General features: G+C 41.1%; 1 protein-coding gene across 1 annotated transcript in view; it reads right to left on the bottom strand.

The window, feature by feature from the left end:
* Nucleotides 1–9,674: 9,674 nt before the first annotated feature.
* The window catches only part of PIGN (phosphatidylinositol glycan anchor biosynthesis class N), a 107,394-nt gene continuing 91,609 nt past the window's right edge, over nucleotides 9,675–25,459 (bottom strand). Inside the window, exon 29 of the mRNA XM_065889663.1 lies at nucleotides 9,675–9,980. Coding sequence (XP_065745735.1) covers nucleotides 9,857–9,980 — 124 coding nt within the window. The 3' untranslated portion in view covers nucleotides 9,675–9,856. The remainder of the gene's footprint in view (nucleotides 9,981–25,459) is intronic.

Here is a 25,459-nt window from a genome sequence, read left to right as displayed (position 1 = left end):
TAGCGTGGGGACGTTAGCGTGTGACCGTCAGCGTGTGACTGTCAGCGCCGGGCCGGGAGCGCGGGGCCGTTAGCGTGAGGCCGTTAGCGCGGGGTCGTTAGCGTGAGGCCGTTAGCGCGGGGCCGTTAGCGTCAGGTCGTCAGCGCGGGGTCGTTAGCGTGAGGCCGTCAGCGCGGGACCGTCAGCGCGGGGCCGTCAGCGTGGGGCCGTTAGCGTGGGGCCGTCAGCGTGGGGCCGTTAGCGTGTGACCGTCAGCGCCGGGCCGCGAGCGCAGGGCCGTGAGGGCGGGGCTGTTGGAGGTCCTGCTCTGCCAGTGGTCAGCGTCGCAGCAGTCCGGCAGCGGCAGACACCCTGGGTTGCAGTCCGCAGGACCCGGCCCCATTTGGGCGGCCTGAGGAGCCTGAGGGCCGGCCGGATCCCGGGCACCTGGCTCCCTCAATGATGATGGCTGAGCGGGGTCTGGGGGCCTGGCCCGGAGGGCACCGCGCACTGAGAGCTGCCTCCTCAGCAGAGACCGGGCGCTGGCGGGAGGACCCAGACCCGGGGCTGGACGAGCCCTCCCGGGCAGGTGACCGGCCCCGCAGAGACCCCGTCCTCTTAGACGGGGCCTGGACCTCGGAGGGCAGAAGTCAATCTTTGAGACCTTGAACAAGTAAAATGAGGGGTAATGAAGTCGCTTTGCTTACGGGATTTGTTAGTGAAAAGCTGCAAGGAGGCTTGGAGACAGAATTTAATGCCTCCCCTTCCCTCTCTTGTCAGAACAGAGAATAACATTTGTTTTGATGGAGGGTTGTAGGGACATTGTGACCTGACCTACGTGGACAGCTGCAAGAACAAAGGATCCGACACTAAGTAGTTTGTAACAACTAACCACTCCTCTCCGTCACCTTTCCTGTGAAAGGGCTTTGCTGAAAGCCTTCGAGGAGCTCGGGGCTTTTGAAGTATGAGCCGCCCGTCTCCTTGCTTAGCCCAGCAACAAACCTTTCTCTGCTCCAAACTCCGATGTTTCGGTATTGTTTGGTCTCACTGTGCATTGGGCACACGGACTTGCATTCGGTAACAGTACCACATTCTACAATTCACAGAGCGATCCCACGGAATGGCTGTCAGATTCACTTCCAGCTCCTTCCCCTCGCTCTCAATAATGACAACCATGGCTATGATAAGCATGCCCGACAGTGCTAAGGTGCTGCACGCCCTTATACACCTGGTTCTCCTGGGGAGTCTCTCTTTGCCAGTGGTGACAGCAGAGACTCAAAGCATCATTAATATAGCAGAGGGATTCCACTGACTTTATTCTCCTGAGCTGTTTATCCTTCTAAGTTGTCAGCAACTCTGAAAGAATACATCAAACCATGTTGGGACAGGCTTCGGCCATTTAGACCATCTGCTGTAAAAAAAAAAAATGAAGAAGAAATTAAAAAGCTTTACAGATATTTTAGTTGAAGGAAATGACATTATTTCGGTAGTAGCAGGCAAAAATAGTCTTCTTGGGAAAACTTCGTAAATTTTCTTCTTAAAATTTTTAGAAGCAAGTTTCTACTCTTTCTTTTCCGTATTGTGATTCTAATTATTCAAACTGAAAAGCATTGTGTAATAAAGGATAACAATTCTGAACAAAATGCCACTTTGATCAACATTTTCATGAAGATTAACGTTGCTGGAATTTCCCAGGTAAGAGAGGTCCCTTTTATAGCAACTGCCTGATTCTGTTTTCTTAGCTCCTTAAAACGTGGAGCTAACAAGGCCAAGGTTTTGGGTTCGCTTCCCAAGCAAGTAAGTTACCATCAGAGGAAGAAAGGGAGAGTCTTCATTGGTGGCAACGCTGTCCTGATTCCCAAAAAGCAGTTCCACATGCTTGTCTCTGGATCAGTAGACGAGTGCCATCATCTCTCCACGTGGAAAGTGACACAGACCACAGAGGTCCCGGCACCTCACAGACAGGGACAAGCTGCTGATGGGTCAACACAGAGGCTGCGGCAGCTTTGAGAGTCATTTTCAGGGGCATTAATGTCTGTCCTCCAAGAACACAATTTGTGACCGAGACAGGAAGGGAACAGCAAGAAGCACTGCAGGGAGCAGAAAATCTACTCCATTCTTCTGACAGCTTTATGCCACTTTTCATTTTTTCTTCCCCTTTTGAGTAAACTGATCCAGAGAACCCTTTGGATCTCAGCTACTTTCTTCTTTTTTTCCTCCTACTCCCACTAATTTTTCTGTCCACCTACAAAGCCTGAGGAGAATGTGATTGCAAGTCAGTACAGGGTCTCCAGCCATTTCAGGTCCCCTAATCCAACCTCCTAGTCGGCGCACAAGAGCCCAGGTAAAGCTTTTTAAAGGGAGAGACAGAGAAAACGGGATGGGAGGATGATGGGGTAGATGGATGAATGCAGGAAAGAGAAATTCCGTTTCTATCTTGAAGGAAAACGCATTTGCTCTGTTTGCAGCCAGTAGAACTGGCTCAATCAGCAAAGTTAAATTTGATGAGGGAGGGAATGGGGTGTTTAGTACTGGTGACGACTGCACCCCAGGATATATTCAAGAGCAGGGCTGTAACTTCAAATTGCCAGTCAGAAAAGCAACAGTAAAAACTGGGGGACTTCCCTCGTGGCGCAGTGGTTAAGAATCTGCCTGCCAATGCAGGGGACAGATGTTCGAGCCCTAGTCCGGGAAGATCCCACATGTTGTGGAGCAACTAAGCCCATGCACCACAGCTACTGAAGCCTGCGCACCTAGAGCCCGTGCTCCGCAACAAGAGAAGCCACCGCAGTGAGAAGCCCGCGCACCGCAATGAAGAGTAGCCCCCGCTCGCCGCAACTAGAGAAAGCCCAAGTGCAGCAACGAAGACCCAATGCAGCCAAAAAAACAAACACAAAAACAAAAAAACAAAAAACCTGGGGAGTGGGGAAGGTGACTAGGAATGGACGAGAGAGCAGAATAGAGTCCTTTGCAGGAGAAGGTACTGACCGGCCTATTATTAAAGGCCATCTATGCACTGACGGGAGTCACGTGCGTCTGCAGCTCACATCAAAGCGTTCACTGTACTGGGTCAAACTCCTCAAGCTGGATCCAGGCCCCGCCAGCTTTGTCCGATGTCAGCAGCCTCCTGGAGGAGCAGGTCCACCAGACAAAATAAGGGAACCTGTGAACCTCATGCCACACAAGTTCTCAAGTGCAGAGACCCAGGGTATGGCTCACAGGCCCTTACCTGATTATTCATCCCTCTCAGGCTTCCAACACCCCAGAAGCAGTAAAAACAGCAGCCATCAGACTGACACGAGGTAAGATCTTATAAACCAGAATGTCAGTTAACATTACACAGGACTCATGGCTTAACAAAGGAAATGCCACTGGAAGGCTTCCCTCTCAGGTTCAGGGAATGTTCCTGCGATGGTGCCCTGTCACGGGGCCTGTGGTGGCAGGCCCTGATGTATGCCAAATCTGGATCAAGGCTGAGAGGACTTGTGTGCAGGGCTCCTGTGGGAAAATTCCCTCTCACATTCTGGATTAGGTCATGGATGCCACAGAGTTAGGGAGGGTGAGGCCATTCCCAAGAATGCTCCTGAGGCCACGCTTTAAAGGACAACCAGACTTAGGACAAGCTTTCAACTTTCTGCTTTTAACAGAATCCAGACACATAAATACCAAAACTATTGAAGGGAAAAGGAAAGTCTCAGGATCTCTTCACTAGTTCCAGAAAAATATGGCAGGAATGTTCCAGAAAAGCCAAGTCATCCGCAATCTTGACATTAAAGGGTAATTAACTCCACCTTCAGGTTTGTGCTGATATTTTAATATTCACATTTTGTGGTACTCAAACTTGTGACCCAGTAAACTGTATGACTTTCAGATAGAGCAGAGCAGTTCACTTTATTTAGATGGGCAGAAAACAAGAAAATAATCAGCTCCTGAATCACCCATAGGTTTAGCAAACTCCTCAGCTTTGGGTGGAGCAGAGAAGTGTGTTTTGTGAAATGGTTGGGAGGCTTTTCTCCGAAGGTGTTTGCAACTCTACCAGTATTCTAAGTATTTCCTATAGTTTCTCATGTCCTATGCCATTTTCTTTCTGGTTCATTTTCTTTGCTGGTTTTGATATTGATCAGGAAGTAATGAAATAGATTCCATCACTGAGAGATCATCTCTAACAATCACTTTTGATTGTACATAATATTTAAACTAACTTGAGAGTATCCTTTTGGTTTGGGGGTAAGTGGTCATTGGATTTCATCTAAGAATGATTTCACTGATAGCTGGATTCCTGTTAGTAATAGAACATAGCACTTTAAACTCCTTGCTCTATGTGTCCATTTTAATGAGCTACTCCCTTGAGGCTGTCCCAGAATATGAGTTGGTTACTGAAAAGGAAAGGTACAGAAGGCAATATTGCACCAATGTAGAAATTGACTCAGCAATGTCAAGTCTTCCTAACCTGTGGCTAGCCTGCTGATCTCCCCCGCCAAAATTATACATAGGACTTGGGCTCTGTGTATGTTAGAATATATATGTTTGAGGTGGTCACTTGGCCTATTGTGTCTCTAAGATCTTTTCATATTACTATTTAAGAGATCCAAATAGCTTACCGTTTGTGCCTATCACCATAGATCTCTGATGTAGTTGCTTCTCTACTGGAAAGCAGCCTTTATCACGTTCTCTGCTCTATGCCCTAAACTATGTGTGCCTTTTAATCAAGCATTTAAAAAAAAATTTTGCTAGTTATGAAAACAAAGAAACAGGGACTTCCCTGGTGGCCTAGTGGTTAGGAGTCCGCCTGCCAATGCAGGGGACACAGGTTCAAGCCCTGCTCGGGGAAAATCCCACAAGCCACAGAGCAACTAAGCCCGTGCACCACAACTACTGAGCCTGTGCCCTAAAGTGCATGAGCCACAACTACTGACCACGTGTGCCACAACTACTGAAGGCCGCACAGTAGAGCCAGCGCACCACCAAGAAGAGTAGCCCCTGCTCACCGCAACTAGAGAAAGCCTGTGCTCAGCAATGAAGACCCAACACAGCCAAAAATAAATAACTAAATAAATTTATTAAAAGATATATGAAAAAACCCCTAAAAAACAAAACAACTATGACTTAGCCATGCAAGTGCTGTGGTTCCATCAAAAAGGTGGCTGATGGCGCTTCCCTGGTGGTGCAGTGGTTGAGAATCTGCCTGCTAATGCAGGGGACACGGGTTTGAGCCCTGGTCTGGGAGGATCCCACATGCCGCGGAGCAGCTAGGCCCGTGAGCCACAACTACTGAGCCTGCGTGTCTGGAGCCTGTGCTCCACAACAAGAGATGCCACGATAGTGAGAGGCCCGCGCACCGTGATGAAGAGTGGCCCCCGCTTGCCACAAGTAGAGAAAGCCCTCACACAGAAACGAAGACCCAACACAGCAAAAATCAATAAATAAATTAACAAACTCCTACCCCCAACATCTTCTTAAAAAACAAAAAGGGGGCTGATGAGTCTATAAAATTCACCTCTCCAAATGTGTTAGCTTTCTAGGGCTGCCATAACAAATTAGCATAAACTGGGTGATTTAAAACAATGGAAATTTATTCTCTCATAGTTCTGGAGGCCAGAAGGCCCAAATCAATGTTTTCGCTCCTTCCTTGCCTCTTCCAGCTTGCAGTGACCCCAGACATTCCTTGGCTTGTGGCAGCATCACTTCAGTCTCTGCCTCCATCTTTACAAGGTCTTCTTCTCCTTCTTTCTCCTTTCCTGTCTCTTATAAGGACTCTTGCCATTGGATTTATGGTGCACCTCGATAATCCAGAATGATCTCTTCTCAAAATCCTTGACTTAATTATATCCGCAAAGACCCTTTTTAAGGTCCCATTCACAGGTTCCTGGGGTTAGGATGTGGCCATATCTTTTGGAAGATCCACAATTCAACCCATTACACTAAGTGTCCTCTGGACTTCCAGGTCTTGACAAAACTTCAAGTGCTTGAAAATAGCCAATATTGCCTTCCTTCCTTTAATGCTGATAAAAAGAAGAGGGAGGAAACTCTTCCTCCTTTTGCTTCATATACAATTTGGAAGACAGCTGACATACGCCTCAAAGGTGAACATTAAGAATCTGGTGCAAGTGTGCCCTACACCACCATTTGCACAGATGTAGGCAACGTCAAAAGCATGTATACCTATTTATGGTGTTTATACTTGATTAGACATGCACAACCAAAAAAGTCTAGTTTTTACATCACTTGCTTAGGTACAGTGACTGTTTTCAGAAGCAAAAATCTACAAATGCTCTTTTGCAGATTTCAGGATAGAATGTTTTTGGGGAAAACTATCCTTTTAAAATGTTAAAAAAAAAAACAGGTATCATACTAGTTGTGGGATCTTGCGTTAGTTATTTATAATCATCCTGTGTTTCAGTTTTCCCATCTGTAAAATAGTATAATAATAATAATACCCCCTTCATAGGGTTGTTATGAGTATCAAATAGGTTAGTATTTGTAAAGCCTTTTTTTTTTATTTTTGCGGTACACGGGCCTCTCACTGTTGTGGCCTCTCCCGTTGCAGAGCACAGGCTCTGGACGCACAGGCTCAGTGGCCATGGCTCACGGGCGCAGCTGCTCGGCGGCATGTGGGATCTTCCCGGACCGGGGCATGAACCCGTGTCCCCTGCATCAGCAGGTGGACTCCCAACCACTGCGCCACCAGGGAAGCCCTAAAATGTTCTTTTTGTAGAATGAGTATTAAGAGCAGAAATCCCACCCAACTCTTTTATAAACCACACTGATGCAGAAATGGGAAAATGCTACAAGATATTACTACAGTGCTGAAAGCACATACCCTAACAATCCCACTCTCAAGCATTTTACAGATAGAATGTCAGTATAAAAAGAACAACTCTGAAAAGGTGAGACATTACCAAGTTATCTCAGATCTCTTAAAGTAGTCCTCAGAACTGCTTGAAGGGGATCCTCCCTAAATGATTTGTGTTGGTTTAGCTCATTCTCTGCGGTGGGGAGGGGGGCTCTCCTGGCTCCCCTCCGCGACCAGAGGGCATCTAGAGACAATCTAGAGACAATCCCCATGCAATGCCCCGACCCCATGCCCTCTGGGCCTGCTCCATCAGAAATTACATATTTGATGGCACAGTTATATATCAAAAGGTGAAGGCCAAAGGAGTCCCCAGTCCACTACAAGTGTGTAAGGGTGGGGCTGGAGGTGGGGGACATATATGCTCCTAATATCTGAGTTGACTAAAATTCGGAATGAGTTTTTCATGAGAAACAGTATCATAAGTGATGAGTAAGTAGTTTTCTAGGTAAGTAGTTCAGCTCTATCATTGTTAAATCGTTTGAGGGGATTATTGTGAGAATATACTACTGCTTATAACATCATTTCCCGAAAAAATAAAAACACATTTTGTGTTCTAAATACAGCACATTAAAAAAAATAGTAGAGAGAATTAAAGCATTCATAGATTACAGACAGGCTGCAGATAGTTTCCTAAATCCTTAGGGTTTCCTCCAAGATTTATTCACGGTCCATGTGACATAGCATGGTTGTTTTGTTGTTCAATATTTTCTCAACCTGATATGCCCACTTTAATTCTTACAGCAATTCTTAATTTAAACAAATGTTAATCAGCAAATGTCTTAAGTCTTGACTTGAAAACCTGGTATTTATAGTTACAATGAAAAAGTAAATGCCTTAAACAGAAATATATTTTACTTAAATCTTATTTATATTTTCTGTTTTTCAATATAAAAATATGCATTTCAAAACACTTCAAGATATTCTGATAAGCTGTGCAATAGAAAAGGCCCATCCAGTGCACTGTTCCCAGGTGAGTCTGAGGGGTCCTGTCACAGTAGAGCAAGGCTGGCCTGTGGCTGTAGGGGCAATTCATGTTTTGTAAATTCACACTGACTTGAAACAATATTAAAAAGATGTGCTTCGAAAAGCAAAATAAAGATAAAGCACAGAGCACCTTTTACCATGTTGTAATAAAATATTAATTCCTCTGTGTGAAAATCTGGAGAAAGAAGAAAGGCAAAACTAGATATAAAAGGAAAAATAATAAGTGTTTATAAAGTCAGTTTTCTATGACTTGTGAAAAGACTGATCAAAAATCCTTTGAGGCAATGTGAAAGTTCATGGGTTCTCCACCTGCCAATACCGTTTCAGCAGCTTCTTAGCTGTCCACCTAGATTTCATATTACAGACTGCATGAGGTCTTACATTGACATCAATACGTCTCTTGTTTTTTGTACTATAATGCTTTCGCCGGTATACCATGAAGTACTATCAAAAGTCAATTATAACTATACTTCATCATAAATAGGAATTAAGAAAGTACATTTTGCCAAACTGATTTTCAAATCTCCTAAATTGTATCTGTTCACTCACCTGCCAATTTGAAAAATCTGCTAATTTGTAGAGGGCTTCCTCATCATTAATAATGAATTAGTGATGCTATAACTTAATTCAAAATCAATTACTTTTTAAAAATGGGACTCAGACCAAGAAAGCTTAGCATCAGCCAAACTCTCCCGGCTCACCATGGGCAAAAGCCCAACTCCACAGTGACATCTAAAGGTCACTTTATGAAGAATCCAAATAAAAATTACTCTCAAAATATTTTGTCCATTAAAATTAGTTTATGAATAGAAATTAAACTTTAACGAGAGAACTTTGGGCCTTTGAGCTAGAATCTCACAACCAGAAAGAAAAGCAATTTTAACACTGACTTATGATATTTTCAGAAAGTTTAACCATTGATTTAAAGAATTCTGTTGGAATAATACATGATAAAAGCTTTGGAAGTAACAGTTATTGAATCTACAATTAAAAACTAATCATTTAGGGGCTTCCCTGGTGGTGCAGTGGTTAAGAATCCGCCTGCCAATGCAGAGGACATGGGTTTGAGCCCTGGTCTGGGAAGATCCCACATGCTGCGGAGCAACTAAGCCCATGCACCACAACTACTGAGCCTGCGCTCTAGAGCCTGTGAGCCACAACTACTGAGCCTGTGTGCCACAACTACTGAGCCTGCGCTCTAGAGCCCGTGCTCTGCAACAAGAGAAAGCCTGCGCACAGCAATGAAGACCCAATGCAGCCAAAAATAAATAAATAAAATAAAAATTTTAAAACCCCCCAAAAACTAATCATTTAAATCTTTTTCCCCATGGACAAGACACAAATAACAAGCTTTTTCTGCTTTTCTATCTCCAGAAATTCCATGAGAATCCAGAAATGGAAAAAAAAAAAAAGTGAAGGTAAAACCTGCATCTAGCTGATTATGAAAACTAAAAAAGCACTAAAAAGCATAAAATAGTATTGCTGAATACAGAAGAAAAATGAAAAACACCTGCAAACATTTTCCTACACATCCTGACTGTCTTTCTAGTGTTGTTTAGTAGTTAGAACTACTTGCAAAACAAGTGCTGAGAGTTGATAAATATTTATGGTGCCACCTGGTGATTTACTTCATGTTCAGCCAGTGCATTGATTTTGGATGTGATCAGTACTGCCCCCTCAGGAGCACATTCTCCTCTGCATATAATACAGGAAGCTGTACAGCTGGGGACCAGAGATTGTTACAGGTGCTCTGAAACATCGGTGAGAGAAGTTGCCAACTAAAGGAAAAAATGAAAATGCAGAATGCTTTACTCTGCTTTTCCACAGATGTAACCATGACTTCATGCAAAACCTAAAGAAAATGGAAGCTCCTTTATTCCAGATAACCCATAAATTCAGAATTCCACATATAATTTCCTTTAGATGAGCAGAGTATGTTATACATTAATATCCATCTCATTTATGAATCCTTGAAAAGATTTTAGTTGACAAGGAGAATGAGAACCAGGATCTGGATGCTGAGTGATGGCTTTGGCAACATCATGTGAGGTGGCTTTTGGGTCTGCCACAGAGTTTGAGTTTCTTTGTTGTGAGCATCTGTGCCAGGCCATTGAGAAACACCAGAAAGATGGTCAAGGACATGACAATCACGTAGTGGCTGATGCTACAGAAGGAGAAAAAGAAACACGTTACAGGCAGAGAGAACACATAAGAGGAAAAGCATAAGATTCCTCTAACTAATGTTTCTAAATGTACAGTTGATCCTTGAACAACTCAGGGATTAGGGGTGCTGACCCTCTGAGAAGTCGAAAATCAGCTTATAACTTTATAGTTGGCCCTCAGCATCCAAGGTTCCTAAGTATCTATGGTTTGGCATCCTCGCATTCAACCAACCACGGATCTTGTAGTACTACAGCATTTACTATTGAAAAGAATCCACATATAAGTGGATCCATGCAGTTCAAACCCATGTTGTTCAAGGGTCAACTGTGTATATAAAATACACAGAATTACAGAGGATACCAATGATTTTGAAATAGATATCAATACGTTAAAAAGAACAAATTTGTTGTAGAAGTAGTGATGAACATAATATTTTGAGATAGCTCCAACAACTATAATGATATGAAAATGTCTGAGTGATATTAGTAGTGCCTGTGTCTTTGTCACCATTAGAAACTGAATTTTAAAATTTAGCTTTTAGAAAAATAAAGATAATTTCCCCCCCTCTAATTCTTATATACTCTGAATAATATCCACAGACTCCCCATGATGTCCCCAAGTTAAGTATTCTGATGTTTTAGACCATGCCATCCCATGTTTTGACGTAAGTTAGAAGTACTTTGACAAAAGTACCAGCCACAAAGAAAGAAAAATGTTACCCAAACTCAAATTCAGTGAAGTGAAAGTTTTAGTCAAAGAATCTAAACAAAAGAAAAGGGACACATCTCTCTATTAATCTCAGAGTCAAAGCTACTATCCCCAAGACTTCTGGAAGAAGATAGAATATGCTTAAAATTACTCAATCCCAGTTCCCATCTATCAGCAATATTAAATGTTCAGTTTTTCTTTTTTTTTTTTCAGTTTTTCTTTTTAAACACAGTACATAGTACATGGCTTGATGATAAATTTGGAAATATGGAAAGAAATTTAGGACACAGATCTGACAAATGTGCAACAAAGCAGAGGCTTCCTATAGTGATACTAGTACAGTATTGCCCAAGCTAAGCTTCAGTGCAGATTGGCAAGTTTATTCACAATGCCTATCAGAGTTGTGTTTACCTGTCTAACTTCATAATAGATTCACACATTTTACACCCTTCAACAAAGGTGAAGGGAAGGTTCCGCAGGCCTGTAACCAAGCTGGCTTGATGAAGGGAGGTCATATTTTCTCCCCTTTCCTCTCCTCTACCCCCAGCAAACAGAAGTCCTGGTGTGGGTTAAAGAAGCCCCTTCCCAAGAATGGCCCCCAGGGCAAGCTCCAGGGAACTTGTCTTAGGGCATCTGGGAAGGTGCCTTTTGGGTGCCTGTAAAACAGGCCGATCACAGAGAGGGACATGGAGACTAAGGGGAAAGGGAACAGCGGCCTGCAGGCCTCCCTCCCACCTTCTCAATAACTCCAGTCCAGTAGGTGGGCAGCCCCCCAAAATGTCAAACTGCTGGCCCTAGGCCAACCTAGGCAAAGCTTCACTGTGCTGTCAGGTAACTGCCCCATAGGCAAGGCCCCTCAAGGCCAGGAAAGAAGGGCCTCTACTCGATGCAGCTTTTATTTATTTATTTATTTTTGGTATTGTTATAAGCTTTTAAGCAAGAACCTCCAATTGTAAAGCTTTATGGTTTGATAGGATTTCCTTTGGAAAGGCACTGATGCCTCTTTAGAATCTTTCTCTAGGTTCACTGGTTCATCTTGTAAAGTAAATTTGATATAGAAGAGTTGGCTAATTAAAAAATAAGAATGAGAACTAGTTATGTTAGAAATCTGGTTCTGGACTAGGGTAGGCTCCTGACCTAAAAAGAAAACAATAAAATTAGATCTTCAACTGCTAGCCAAATATTAACATTAAGTTAAGAGTTTTGAAATGTTTATTTTCACTGTAAAAATAATGTAATAGAATATTGGACCTGGAATTTTCTTCTACTTAAATTTATGTGTGTATGTGTTTGTGTGTATGTGTGTTTGTATATATTTTTTTAACCCTGAATGAATATGATATAGCTCTTATCTACCACTTAATTATGTAGATTTTACAAAGCTACTTTCCAACTTCAGTAGCTACAGAGGAAATAAATCACTGATAATTATTTATTTAAAAATGAAAACAATGATAAGACATTTTTATCATTCTACAAAGCCCTTCTGGGAATAAAACTATCTAGATATTTATTTTAACAGAATGCTCTTGAACAACTCATGCCAAAATAGACAAGATTATATTACCAAAATTATGTGAGTTATGCTGAAATTTTATCACACTTAAGTTGGTAACCGGTTGACTGATCTTACTTTAAACATCTTCCAAAGTGGGGCAATTCAAGTTTATCACAGCACAGAGGTGTTAGAAAACTAGAAGCTTTAAAAAAAAAAATCAGAAAATCTTCCTTTTCCTGGAGATGGAGTAGGTAGGTGTACTTTCCCCTATTCTTCCTGCCAAGTACAACAAAAACCCTGGGAATTGTATATAAAAGAAACATAAGAAGACTGAACAGTGGATAGAATACACACAGGTTAAGGATCTTGGGACCCAAGGAATGACACAGTGGGTAGTTCCCTGGATTTTCTTTTTGCTGGAACAAATTGGAACAAACCAGAAATGCCAATGGACATAGCCCAACCCACCCCCGAAACAACCCAACATGATAACAAAAGCCTACTCTCTAGCCAAAGGACAGACAAGGAATGGGGCAGGCCCAAAAGACGGAAAACTTTTAGACAGTAACTGTTCCACTTCAGGCAGAAACCACAGAAAAAAAGGGTGGTTCGGCTCCTACCTGCTCCAGCAAAGGCCGAGTGGGGAGCCTACACTTCCACCCTCACCAGGCTTTGATGAGGTACTCCAACCCCCATCCATCCCTGACCCTGAACCCCCATGGCATGAGAGAACACTGAGTAGGAAAGCTGGTACTTTCACCCAAACCTGGCAGTGACAAGCAATTCCCACTGCCCGACAGTGTCAGTGGAGACCACGTGAGAAGCCTCGACTTGCACCCCCGTCCAGCAGTAATGAGGGCCCCCTTCACTGGGGTAGTATCAGATGAGGCCCAGTGGAAAGTCATTCACCTCCGCCCAGAGTTAACAAGGCCATTCCCCTCCCCACTGTGATGTTAGTGGAGGTCATGTAGGGGAGCAATAAGGACTTCCAGCCCTTCCTAGCCACGGAAATACCAGGGGAGGCCCAGTGGGGAACTGTAATTCCTTCCCCTCCTCTGTAATAACGAGGAGACCCCTTTGGGCGTCAATGGAGGCTAAATGGGGAACCTGGATTTCTACTCCAGTCAGTCAAAAAACAGTTTGGTAGTTTCTTATAAAACTAAACATGCAACTACTATATGACCCAGCAAGTGTACTTCTGGACATTTATCCCAAAGAAATAAAAACTGATGTTCACAAGAATGTTTAGAGGCTTAATTCATAATAGCCCCAAACTGGAAATAACCTCAAAGTTCTTCAATGGGTGAATGACTAAACAAACTGTGGTACATCGGTACTACAGAATACTACTCCAAAATAAGAAGGAATGAACCACTGAAACACACAACAACCTGGATGCATCACCGGAGAATTATGCTGAGCAAAGAAAGCTAATCCCATCATGTTACATACTGTATAATTAACGTTACATACTGTATAATCCCACATATGTCACACTCATGAAATAACAAAACTACAGAAGTGAAAAAAAGTTAATGGTTGCTAGGGGTTAAGGAGGAATGGAAGCAGGAAGGAAGTGGTTTTGCCAATAAAAGGGCAACACGAAGGATCCTGTGTTGATAGAAGCTGTTCTGTATCTTGACAATATGAACGTCAATATCCTGGTTGTTCTATAGCTTTGTTGCATGAAGTTACCCTTGGGGGTAACTGGGTAAAGGGAGTACAGGATTTCTGTATTATTTCTTACAATCTCACGTGAACCCATAATTATGTCAAAATGTTTAATTGAAAACAACTGGCAGCTTGCAGACAGCACAAAAACAGCAGGTGGGCTGGCTTGTGCTAAAGGGTCATAGATTGCTGACCTCTGCCCTAGGCTGTCAGGTCCCTGGAGGCAGGGACCACGGTCCCTGTTTCTCTCCCCATTTCATCTTTAAGGTCCAATTCAAGGCCCTGTGGGCCCTTCAATATTTGTTAAATTATTAAAAATGGTAATTTGTAATTAAAAGAAATCAGAAAATCTTCTTTTGTTTTATATACCCTGGCAAATTTAGCCTGGACTGAAATCAGACTCCCCTAAAATAAAAGTCATAGACATATAATCAAAATTAAATGATAAAAGACAAAATCCCAAAATATTTAAAGAAACAAAGAGTCTCCCAAAATGAAGTAAAACTAGCCCTAGGAGATATTAAAACATAAAGATAAGTGTAATTCTGGCATTAGAATCAATAATCAGAACCAGGGAGGGGAACAGAAAGCACCGTACACTAAAGATAAAGGAACCATCACAAAAAACTCATGACTGTTCTGGCTAGGCTCACTTTAATTTTATGGGCACAGATGAGATTTGGTTCTCATGAATGCCTCAATTCTGACTGCACACTTGTGAATTATTTTTCTGTCTCCAAGTCAAACCATTTAATGTCCTTTCTTCTCTCCTCAAAGTTCTATCACCTTCCTCCCCTCTCAGGAGATGACTTTGCTTATTTGAGAAAACTTTACTGAGAGCTAAGAGAGAACTTCTCTTCTTGCCCCCAACCTACTAAAACACCCATATCTGTCCATATTTCCTCCTGCACCTGATCCTGTCTAAAACAAACCCCTCCACTTCCATTTTGGATCCTGTTTCAACTCTCCTACAAAAGGACTTTACTTTTGCAATGATTCCCCCTCTCTCTCATAGCGACATTTTCCCCTTCTCTAAAGCGAGCAAAGCTGTCACCACGCAGATGTGTAATTTCTCTCATCCTAAAAATAAAAGAAAAACTCTTCCAAGATCCCATGGCTTCCTCTGGCACCATCCTAATCTAAGGCATTTTAAATTTGATATGTAAAACCCAGCTCTTAATTTCCCAAATCTTCCTTCATCAACCTCACTTTTCTGAGGGGCTTCTCCATCTCGGGAAATGGCTTTACTGTTCATTCACTTAGTTACTCAAGATAAAAAACCTAGGCGTCACCCTTGATTCTCACCTTTTCTTCTCCTAGCACATCCAGTCCATTAACAACTTCCACTCACCTCTCTTTCAGAATACTTTGTAAATCTAGCCTCTTGTTACCATTTTGAATCACTGCCCTAGTCGAAGCTGTCATCATCTCTAGTTTAGAATACTGCAAGAGCCTATTAACCAATCTTCCTCTTCCCTCTCTCGATCCCTGAGTATGTTCTCCATATTGGCCAAAGTGTTGTTTCCAAATATAAAGCATATCAAATACTTCCCTGCTCAAGAGTCTAATGCTTTGCCTTATACTTGGAATAAATTCCTAATTCCTTACAATGACCTTCAAAGCCATAAGTGACATCAACTGTCTTTCTGAACTCTCTCCCTACCATGTTTCTCCTCACACCTTTCTTGTTACAATAACCTTCATGTTTTTAAAAGTAATGACATCGGGAAATGGTTATCATAGAAAGCCAACTTAAAAAAAAACAAACCTGTATATGTTTGCATATAAATAAAGTCTAAAAGGAGATACATCAACCTGTTGGACAGAGGTTAACTCTGAGACATTGAATTATGTGTGACTTCTTACTTTTTCTACATGCTTTCTGTATTTTCTACAGTGAGCTTGTGATACGTTTCTATTTATGTGATGTTTACAAATTATGACATACAACTCTTGGCCAAGCTCATAATTATCACAGAAATCTTCAACTCTCTCCCATTTCTGTTCCTCACAGGACTTCAAAATCTGCAATGGTTCCTGAGATAAAAGTCCTCAACCCAATAAGCTGGATATAATAGTCACAATTCTTCATGTTATAAGAAGGTTCACTCCCCAACCCAGGGACTGGAGTTTGGAGTCAGAGGTGAGATGAGGGACGGAATGCAAACTGCCCAGTCTACAGCCTCGAGGATCAAATCCAGGACAGCCCAATCTGACCCTGGTTCCATGGGAAGACCAGGCAAGGAGGTTAGGAGGCAGGTAGATGAAGAAAAGCCATGAGGACTGTAAAAAGTCACACTATAAAATGAATACACAGAATGTGGCCTATCCATACAATGGAACACTATTCAGCAATGAAAGGGAACAAAGTACTGATCCATGCTACAACATAAAGGAATGCCAAAAACATCACACTAACTGGAGGAAGACAGATGTGAAAGACTACATATCGTATGATTCCATTTATTGAAATGTCCAGAATAGGCAAATCTGTAGAGACAGAAAGCAGAGTAGTGGTTTCCTGGGGCCAGGTATGGGAATTGCATAGAACTGAATTAGGCACGGGAGAATTTTTTCAGTGATGGAAATATTCAAAAACTAGATTGTGGTGATGGTTGCACAACTCCATAAATCTGCTGAAAAATCACTGAAGTGATTTAAATCATTTAAAACCTTAAAATGGATGAATTTTGTGATTATATAAATTATACCTCAATAAAGCTGTAAAAAAAAAAGAAGAGATTATATTCTAGCAGATGTTTTTTCCATTAAATTTTACTATCAATTTTAGGTGTTTTTTAAAACTTTAAAATATTAAATATGACTTGATCTCTTAACAAAGTAGTTTTGTAAAACCAGAAAGTAGGTGACCCATCCTCAAATTTAGTGACAGTCTATTTATAAAAGGTATTCCACAGATCACCTATCTCCTTGGCCTGAAGTGGCCTGAAATCATGGACTCTTGGCTCATTTAAGCTAACATCGATGGCAGGGAACAGTTGTGAAGCTCATCTTCTTTGTGCCACTGAGTCTAAGGCATTCAGTTTGTTATATTTTCCATCGATCAAGTCTTGGTGTCATCATAGCATAGCAGAGTTAAAGGAGCATCAAATTTCTACTTGCAATGAGTTCCGCTGTTCCCACTCTCTTCCCTTGACTATTTTGACAGCATTTAAATCAGTAATTCTAAAGGTATATATATGAGATGGTAGAGGGACAGGGTCTGTGTGTGGAGGGGCATACAGAATCACCAGGCAGGCCTGTTCAATGTGTACAATGGGTGATAAAAGGTTGATTATACTTCTCAATTAGGATAATGGGCAATAGAAGCAGGTCCTATCTGTCAGATGTACTGGGGAAGAAACAGGTTGAGAATCATTGATTTTAATAAAGCTTAGTATTCATTGTCAAGTGTAAAGATATTTTATGGCACTTATTAATTACATTTAGGAGGATATTAAAATATTACTGGACTTAAGTTTTCACTATATCTAAAGATAGAAGTGATACTTTAGTTGTCATTTATACTTTAATAATGTATAACAATAGTGCATGTAGGAAACAAAGTCCAAATGAATACCACTATCAAACTAAAGTGCAAACTGATGATGATGGCTATTCACCTCATATCAAATACATTCAGAACATACATTTAAATCTATGTTTTTATAGTTATGAAAATTCCCTCAAAGGAATTTTTTCTCTAGTTTAAAAAATGCACTTCTCTCAGTATGGAATATAAAAGGCAATACTCTGTAAAGTTTACGGCCTGCTATAAATGAAGAAACTGTGTAAAAGATCAAAAGAAGAAAATGCTAAATTATAGCTCTGTCGGCCCAACCCAGTTTCATGGCCTGAGTAGGGTATTTTTCACATGGCTGTTGAAAAAAACACCTGATGCCACAAGGTTCTCCAGAAAACCACTGAAATTACACCCACGGTTTCAGGTGATCATACTGACTGGAGTGTATTCCTTTAACAGTTTCCATTAAAGTCTGGTAAAATCTGCTCCAAAGATGCATTTTGAACATATTGGACTACACTTACAAACAGATATCCTGTCTTATGCCCTAGCAATGCAATCTTTATTTTTAAAGACACTCTTATTTATTAACCTGAAACTCATAGGTGAGGAATCTCTCCAACCTATTTTGAAAACCCACTGCAGTCCCCACAACGGCACTACAGACATTACAGATACATGTCAGACTGCATTCATGGGGGTCATTAGCCCCTAGTCCTCTCTCAAATTCTAGGACAGGTTCTCACCATTTATGTATTTATAAAGCAATAAAATTTATAAAGCAATAAAAAGGGCAAAAGGACAACATTCCATTCCTGTGAATAATAGGCATGGAATGGCTGAAGTTATTAACTGTGTTACTAATACAAAGGAGTTTGGAAATAAAGTTTGTCACAGAGGGAAACCACTGCAGGAGCACAATTCAAATAACCCTGGTTCCCATTAAGGAAATTATGACAGTAAGTTTAATAATATCTGCAACATGACAAGGAACTGCTCAGCTTTTCAAATGTATATCCACATGGGAATAATTAGAAAGCCAAAACTTAAAAGCAATATTCTAACAAATAAAATGCAGGAAAAAGTGGAATAATGAAGTTTCGATAGGGGAACCTTATTATACGGTGCTTTAGTTTTGGATCTTGAAGTGTATTTTCCCCCACTATCCAAGCCTTTTCCTGGCAATCAATCAGATGCTTATGAAGATGCATGAACCACTTCTGCGCACTAGACCTGTATCACATGGTTCACTGCGGTACTATATGCCATTACTGCTATACAGGATGCAAAGGAAAGATTTTAGAATTCTAACTCACCAACAAGAGCAGCAGCAGCAACGAAAACCTCACCTTGCAGCATCAATTGGGGCAATTCCACTTAGAAAGCTTAATTCCACTAACTCAGATTTCATTTTGTCTCTGCACCCCAACCTCTTCCACCTCCCCACTCCCCATCATCTTCCTTTCTTAAGTAGGCATCTTTTGTACAATACAATAAAAGACAAAGAAGACAAACAGAGCAGAGCAAAGAGATATTTCAGCAGGAATGACCGGGATAGGATGTGGGTAATTTATGTAGGATAGTTCAATGTTCTCAGCCTGAGGAATAGAACTGAGCTCTGAAATCTGAAGTCTCTCAGAGCAAGCATCCCATTTTACCTATGGGAGTTAGACTCGTGATGATGAAGCATTAAGACTGAGATAAACTGAGGTTTAACATAACTTATTAACTGGCTACGCCTTTATTCTCTTCCCATCCACTTTGGATTTTTAATGTTGTATAGATGAGGATGTGAAGATTACACCGGGACAAAAGGCATAAACCAGGACTGCTCCAGGTAAACCTGGACATATGATCCCTGTATGTGTAGGGCAGCTCCCTTTATAAAAAAATACTATTACCACAAAATATTTCTACAGCACAGTTTTTACCCTGTATAGCATTAATTAATTATATACTATTTTAATATGTAGTATAAATGAAGTACAGTACTGAACCACAGGGTTAACGTCCTTTTCTCATGGCTAGTGCCGCTGAGGGAGGGGTCATTAATGCATTCACAGCCTACAAGTGCTAATGCACCATTCTGTTTCCCTTGGTTTGAACGATGCTCATTGTTTGTTTTATGCCTCTGCAGTCTCTTTTTTGCTATTATTTTGTGCTCTGATGAACACTTTATTTCCCATGATGGTTGTGTAAAGGAATGCAAGGAAGAGGCCTGGAGGTACCACACACGTGCCAAGAAGAACATCACACTAGATACTAAATTCAAGTTTTGCAATGGGTCAAAGCCTCTTTTAGTAACAAAAATAAAGATAGATAAACTGGACTATATCAAAATTTAAAACTTCTGTGCAAAGGACATAATCAACAGAGTGAAAAAGCAAATCACAGAATGGGAGAAAATATTTGCAAATCATATATCTGATAAGGGGTTAATGTCCAAAATACATAAAGAACTCCTACCACTCAACAATAAAAAAACAAATAACTCAAATGAAAAATGGGCCAAGGACTTGACCAGATATTTTGCCAAAGAAGACATACAAATAGCCAACAAGCACATGAAAAATGCTCAACATCATGACACATTAGGGAAATGCAAGTCAAAACTACAATGAGATATACTTCACACACATCAGGGTGGCTACTATCAAAAAAAGAAAAGAAAACAAGGATTGGTGAGAATGTGGAGAAATTCGTCTTCTGCACTACTGGTAGGAATAAAATGGCACAACTGCTATGAAACACATTATGGCAATTCCTCAAAAGATTAAAAACAGAACTACCATATGATCCAGCAATCTCATTTCTGGGTGTGTATCTCAAAGAACTGACAGCAGGGACTCGAATGGATAATGAACACCCATGTTATAGTAGCATTATTCACAATAGCGAAAGGTGGGAGCAACCTATGTGCCCACTGATGGATGAATGGATAGACAAAACGTGATATATACATACAATGGAATATTATTCAGCCTTCAAAAGGAAGGAAACTCTGATACATGCTATAACATGGATGAACCTTCAGGACATTACCCTAAGTGAAATTAGCCAGATATGAAAGGACAAATATTGTGTGATTCCACCTATACGAGGTACCTAGAGTAGCCAAACTCATAGAGACAGGAAGTAGAAAAGTGGATTCCAGGGGCTGAGGGGAAGGGAAAATGGGGAGCTGCTGTTTAATGGGTATAGAGATTCAGTTATGCAAGATGAAAAAGTTCTGGAGATTAGCTGTACAGCAATGTGAATATATTTAATAAAACTGAGCTGTACACTTTAAAATGGTTAAGGTGATTTTTTTGTTATGTATATATTATGATAATTTTTTTAAAGAAAAGAAAAACCTTATCAAGGAAAAAGACTGTCAAAGTTGGCAATTTGGATTTAGTGCAAAGTACTATGACATGGTAACGGGCCCTGTAATATCACTGAAGCCTGGGAGGACAGACCTTGAAGGAAGCAGGAAAAAATTATGCCTGGAAGCACAGAATAACTTCAGGGATCAAAAGAGAACTGAAGCCCGACTGTTAAGGTTATGCCAGGAGCACTTAAGGATAATGCTTAATCACCCTGATGGTGCTGGTTTAGTTAGTTCCTCCATTTCCAGACACATTCTACCCCACCCGTCACTCCACAGAATGAACGTGTATAAAAAAGGCAGTCAGTCAAGATTCCTAACTCCTAGGCAATAATTCACTTGTGGAAGTAACATCGAAAATATTAAAGCTCCAGTGGAACCAGAGTACATGGCTGCTCACTTATATGCCAACAGAATGTACACTGTAGTTTTGTATCCAAGGTTCTCCAAGTTAAGGTTCCCAAAGGCTATTTTCTGGAAATTTGTTTATCCAAAACCTAAGGTTTCTGAAATTCAACTTATTTATCACACTCCAGATGAGTAGGCATTGGGCTTTTTCACCTCTATGCTTTGCTCATATCCATTCTGTCCGCCGAAAATACTCTAAGTCTCCTAACTGAAATTATACCCTTCATTCAAGGCCCAGCTCAAATGCTGACCTTGAGCAATGTTTTCTCAGTCATTGAAGTTGGAATTGAAGCGGCCTCCATTTGGTATTCACATAACGCTTAAGCACATGCTGCCTCGTATTACAGTTATTCTGTCTTACAACCCTGCATGCAGGGGCCACGTGTCAGAGTCATATCCTTCCAGGGCTGGAATATTCCTTATAAGTTATACAGTAGAACTTCCCCCTCAGTGCTCGAATTCCCTACGAAAAACTCTGATGCAGGAGTTATCTATCTCTAGCAGTGGGGCATCACCAAGTCTTGAGAAGGCAATCCCATTCATCTTTGGGCCCTTGGTAACACCTGGGGATGCTTCATGGATGGTGAATGCTCACTATATACTTTTTCCTGAAGAAATGATCTATATATTAAATGTACATACAATTCCAAAAACTGAAACCTACGTATTCCATGTTATTGTTAAAGTCTTTCAGAGCCAGTTTCCTCTGCTGTAAAGTAGAAATAATTATATTTTCTTCACATCATTGTCATTAAAACTAATGAAATAACCTATGGAAAACTCCTAATACACTGTGTGCAATAAATGACATTTTAATACTAATTATTATATCAATTTAATACCTTTCTCAATAATCCTTAACTTTACTCATTTGCTGCTTAATTTAATCTGGCTTTTCCCCAGATTTGGGTATAAGTTTTTTTCTGTGGCAAAACAATCCAATCCTCCAAAAGGTTTCTGGAAACTTCTAGTGATCCCAGAAAGGAGGAGAGATAAACATGATTGCATTAAATTCCTTAAAACAGTTTAACTTAACATTTCTAAAGAAAGACATTGCAGAATTTTCCAGAGAAAAACGGTGACTATCTTTAAACAAGCAACATGAAAGACTGGGAAAGAGAGAAAATAATTTTTGGACAAAGAAGGATACAGGACTTCCGGAGTGGATCAAGGGCTGATGTTGATGCCAGAAGGTGGAAAATGAAATGCTAAAAAGGGTATTCTTTCTCTTTCTTTCTCTTTCCCTCCCTCTCTTCTCCCCTGCCTCCTCCCCACCGCTCCCTTTCTCTTTTTCTTCTTTCTTTCTTTTTCTTCTTTTTGATGAAACAGTATATTACTAGAGATGAAGCAAAGAAAAAGTAATTTGAGGGGTTGGTGTTGAGGGGAACGTTCTGCTAATTAAGTTTTCGATGAAAGACTGAAGATGACAGAAAGGGAACAGGGCCAACAGTGCTGAATGGAATGGGATCCGTGAAGAACTGACAAGAAATGGATGTGAACAAGAGGGCACAATGTAATGAGAAAGACAGGCTTAGAGTTGTTGCTCAATAGGTACTTGTTGAGTGAAAGCATGAAAGACTAAATAAGTCAGTAAGTGGGGGAAAAGGTCCTGAATTCTGGGATCCAATGCTGAAAAGAAATCTCCTCTACTGGAGTCCTGAGTATAAGGTAAACAAGGTCAGCAAAGGTGACGCAGCTAACGAAAATTTCTGATCAGGGCCTTGCTCATGGGTATCTTGATTCATCACTATGTCCTTGAATTTGCCCTTGACTCTCTGTAGCCCTAGCAAAAGTCCTTCTAGGGCACACACAAAGCCTCAGAATTTCATAAGCATCACAGTACTGCAGCGTTTCTTTAACCGTATCTTTTAACTCTCCTAGGAAGAGGGTCTTCTTTATGTCACAAGGTTTTTCTCTCAACCACCAGTGTGAGACTATCTGTTGCCATCTTCTGACATAAATAAGACGCCACTTTGCCAGCCGTGCAGTTTGGCAGTGTGTGTGCTTGGGTCTGTGGTGCCTGTCGGCAGCCTGCACACCCCGTGACGGCCTTCCCCTAGCAGAAAGCTGCCACCGGCCTCATTCCCTGCTTCTCAGTATTTTCTCTTTGAGGACACAACTCCGCTCTGTACACTCAACAAAGGCCTCTGGCACAAAACAGGACTTTTCTGACCTAAGATGCCCTTACTCTTGGCCCATTCCCTCTTAATCAATATTTCTTTCTCCTGTAAATCCTAGATTTATATAATTCAAAACTTTGCAGTGAATAGTTCCTTTGCAACAATCACAAACATGGGATTAGACACAGAGCCACTTTTCAAAAAGAGGTTATTAGAATTACAAAACAAAGACTCTGGGGAATTCTAAGTAGAGGCACTTAGGGTCAGTGGGAATACACAGCCCTGGTGCCCAAGTGCTGCCTCCCTGACCTGCTCAGCCATTTACAGGCTCTGTGGCATGAGCAAGTCGCACTCTCCTTAGGGCCACAGGGTCCTCAACTGTAAAAGGAGCCAGTAAATATATCTGTGGTGGAAAATAATGTGTACTTCACAGTGCTATGATAAAGATCACATGAAATAATGTGCTGGAAGATACTGTAAACATGGTGGCACAATACCAGTGTTGGTTATTAGTGCTACAGCTGTGACCGGGGCAAGCCTTTGGCATCCTGAGCTCAAACTCAAGTTTGAACTTCTGTCTTGTTTTGCCTTTTGCCAAATATAAACAGATTCCCTGGTCTCTGAACTGCCTGTATCACGCCTCTCAGGGCCCATGTCTCAAATAAACAACTGCTGGGTACGAGATTCTGTGTTGCAACGCCTTGCTCTGACCTTGCAGGGATGGGTCACTACTCTACTCTGTGAACGGGCTTACTACATTTGAGCCCCGATGCTGGACCCCAGTTTTGACACAGGGTAACCAGATCTAGGGACATTCATGCCTTCCAACTATAATATCATTCCTCACATCACTCATGGCTGAAACAAAATGATAAAATCTCAAAAGGAGGTATGAGAGTATTCCCATGTGATAACTGCCCTATTTCTCCTTCCCTTTCCAATTAAGCTTGAAAGAGTGGTCTGGACTTAAAACTCTACTTCCTGACCTCCCATTTCATTTATGACTTTCCCTTTAATTTTTTTTTTTTATTTGGAACCTTTTTTTGTTGGTCTTATTTCAGTATATTAACAATATACTTATTCCCTGTTTCTCTTCCTCTTCCTCATTTTTATTTTTTTAATAGTCATCAGTTTTATACACATCAGTGTATACATGTCAATCCCAATCTCCCAGTTCATCACACCACCACCGCCACTCCCCCGCCACTTTCCCCCCTTGGTGTCCATAAGTTTGTTCTCTACATCTGTGTCTCAATTTCTGCCCTGCAAACAGGTTCATCGGTCCTATTTTTCTAGGTTCCACAAATATGCATTAATATACGATATTTGTTTTTCTCTCTCTGACTTACTTCACTCTGTATGACAGTCTCTAGATCCATCCACGTCTCAACAAATGACCCAATTTCATTCCTTTGCATGGCTGAGTAATATTCCATTGTATATATGTACCACATCTTCTTTATCTATTTGTCTGTCGATGGGCATTTAGGTTGCTTCCATGACCTGGCTATTGTAAACAGTGCTGCAATGAACATTGGGGTGCATGTGTCTTTTTGAATTATGGTTATCTCTGGGTATATGCCCAGTAGTGGGATTGCTGGATCATATGGTAATTCTATTTTTAGTTTTTAAGGAACCTCCATACTGTTCTCCATAGTGGCTGTATTAATTTACATTCCCACCAACAGTGCAAGAGGGTTCCCTTTTCTCCACACCCTCTCCAGCATTTGTTGTTTGTAGATTTTCTGATGACACCATTTCTAACTGGTGTGAGGAGATACCCCATTGTAGTTTTGATTTGCATTTCTCTAATAATTAGTGATGTTGAGCAGCTTTTCATGTGCTTCTTGGCCATCTGTATGCCTTCTTTGGAGAAGTGTCTATTTAGGTCTTCTGCCCACTTTTTGATTGGGTTGTTTGTTTTTTTAATATTGAGCTGCATGAGCTGTTTATATATTTTGGAGATTAATCCTTTGTCCGTTGATTCGTTTGCGAATATTTTCTCCCATTGTGAGGGTTGTCTTTTTGCCTTATTTATGATTTCCTTTGCTGTGCAAAAGCTTTGACGTTTCATTAGGTCCCATTTGTTTATTTTTGTTTTTATTTCCATTACTCTAGGAGGTGGATCAAAAAAGATCTTGCTGTGATTTATGTCAAAGAGTGTTCTTCCTATGTTTTCCTCTAA

This window comes from Phocoena phocoena, chromosome 13 (genome assembly GCF_963924675.1).
Source record: "Phocoena phocoena chromosome 13, mPhoPho1.1, whole genome shotgun sequence".
Classification (NCBI taxonomy): domain Eukaryota; kingdom Metazoa; phylum Chordata; class Mammalia; order Artiodactyla; family Phocoenidae; genus Phocoena; species Phocoena phocoena.
This window is presented reverse-complemented; position numbering and strand designations above follow the sequence as displayed.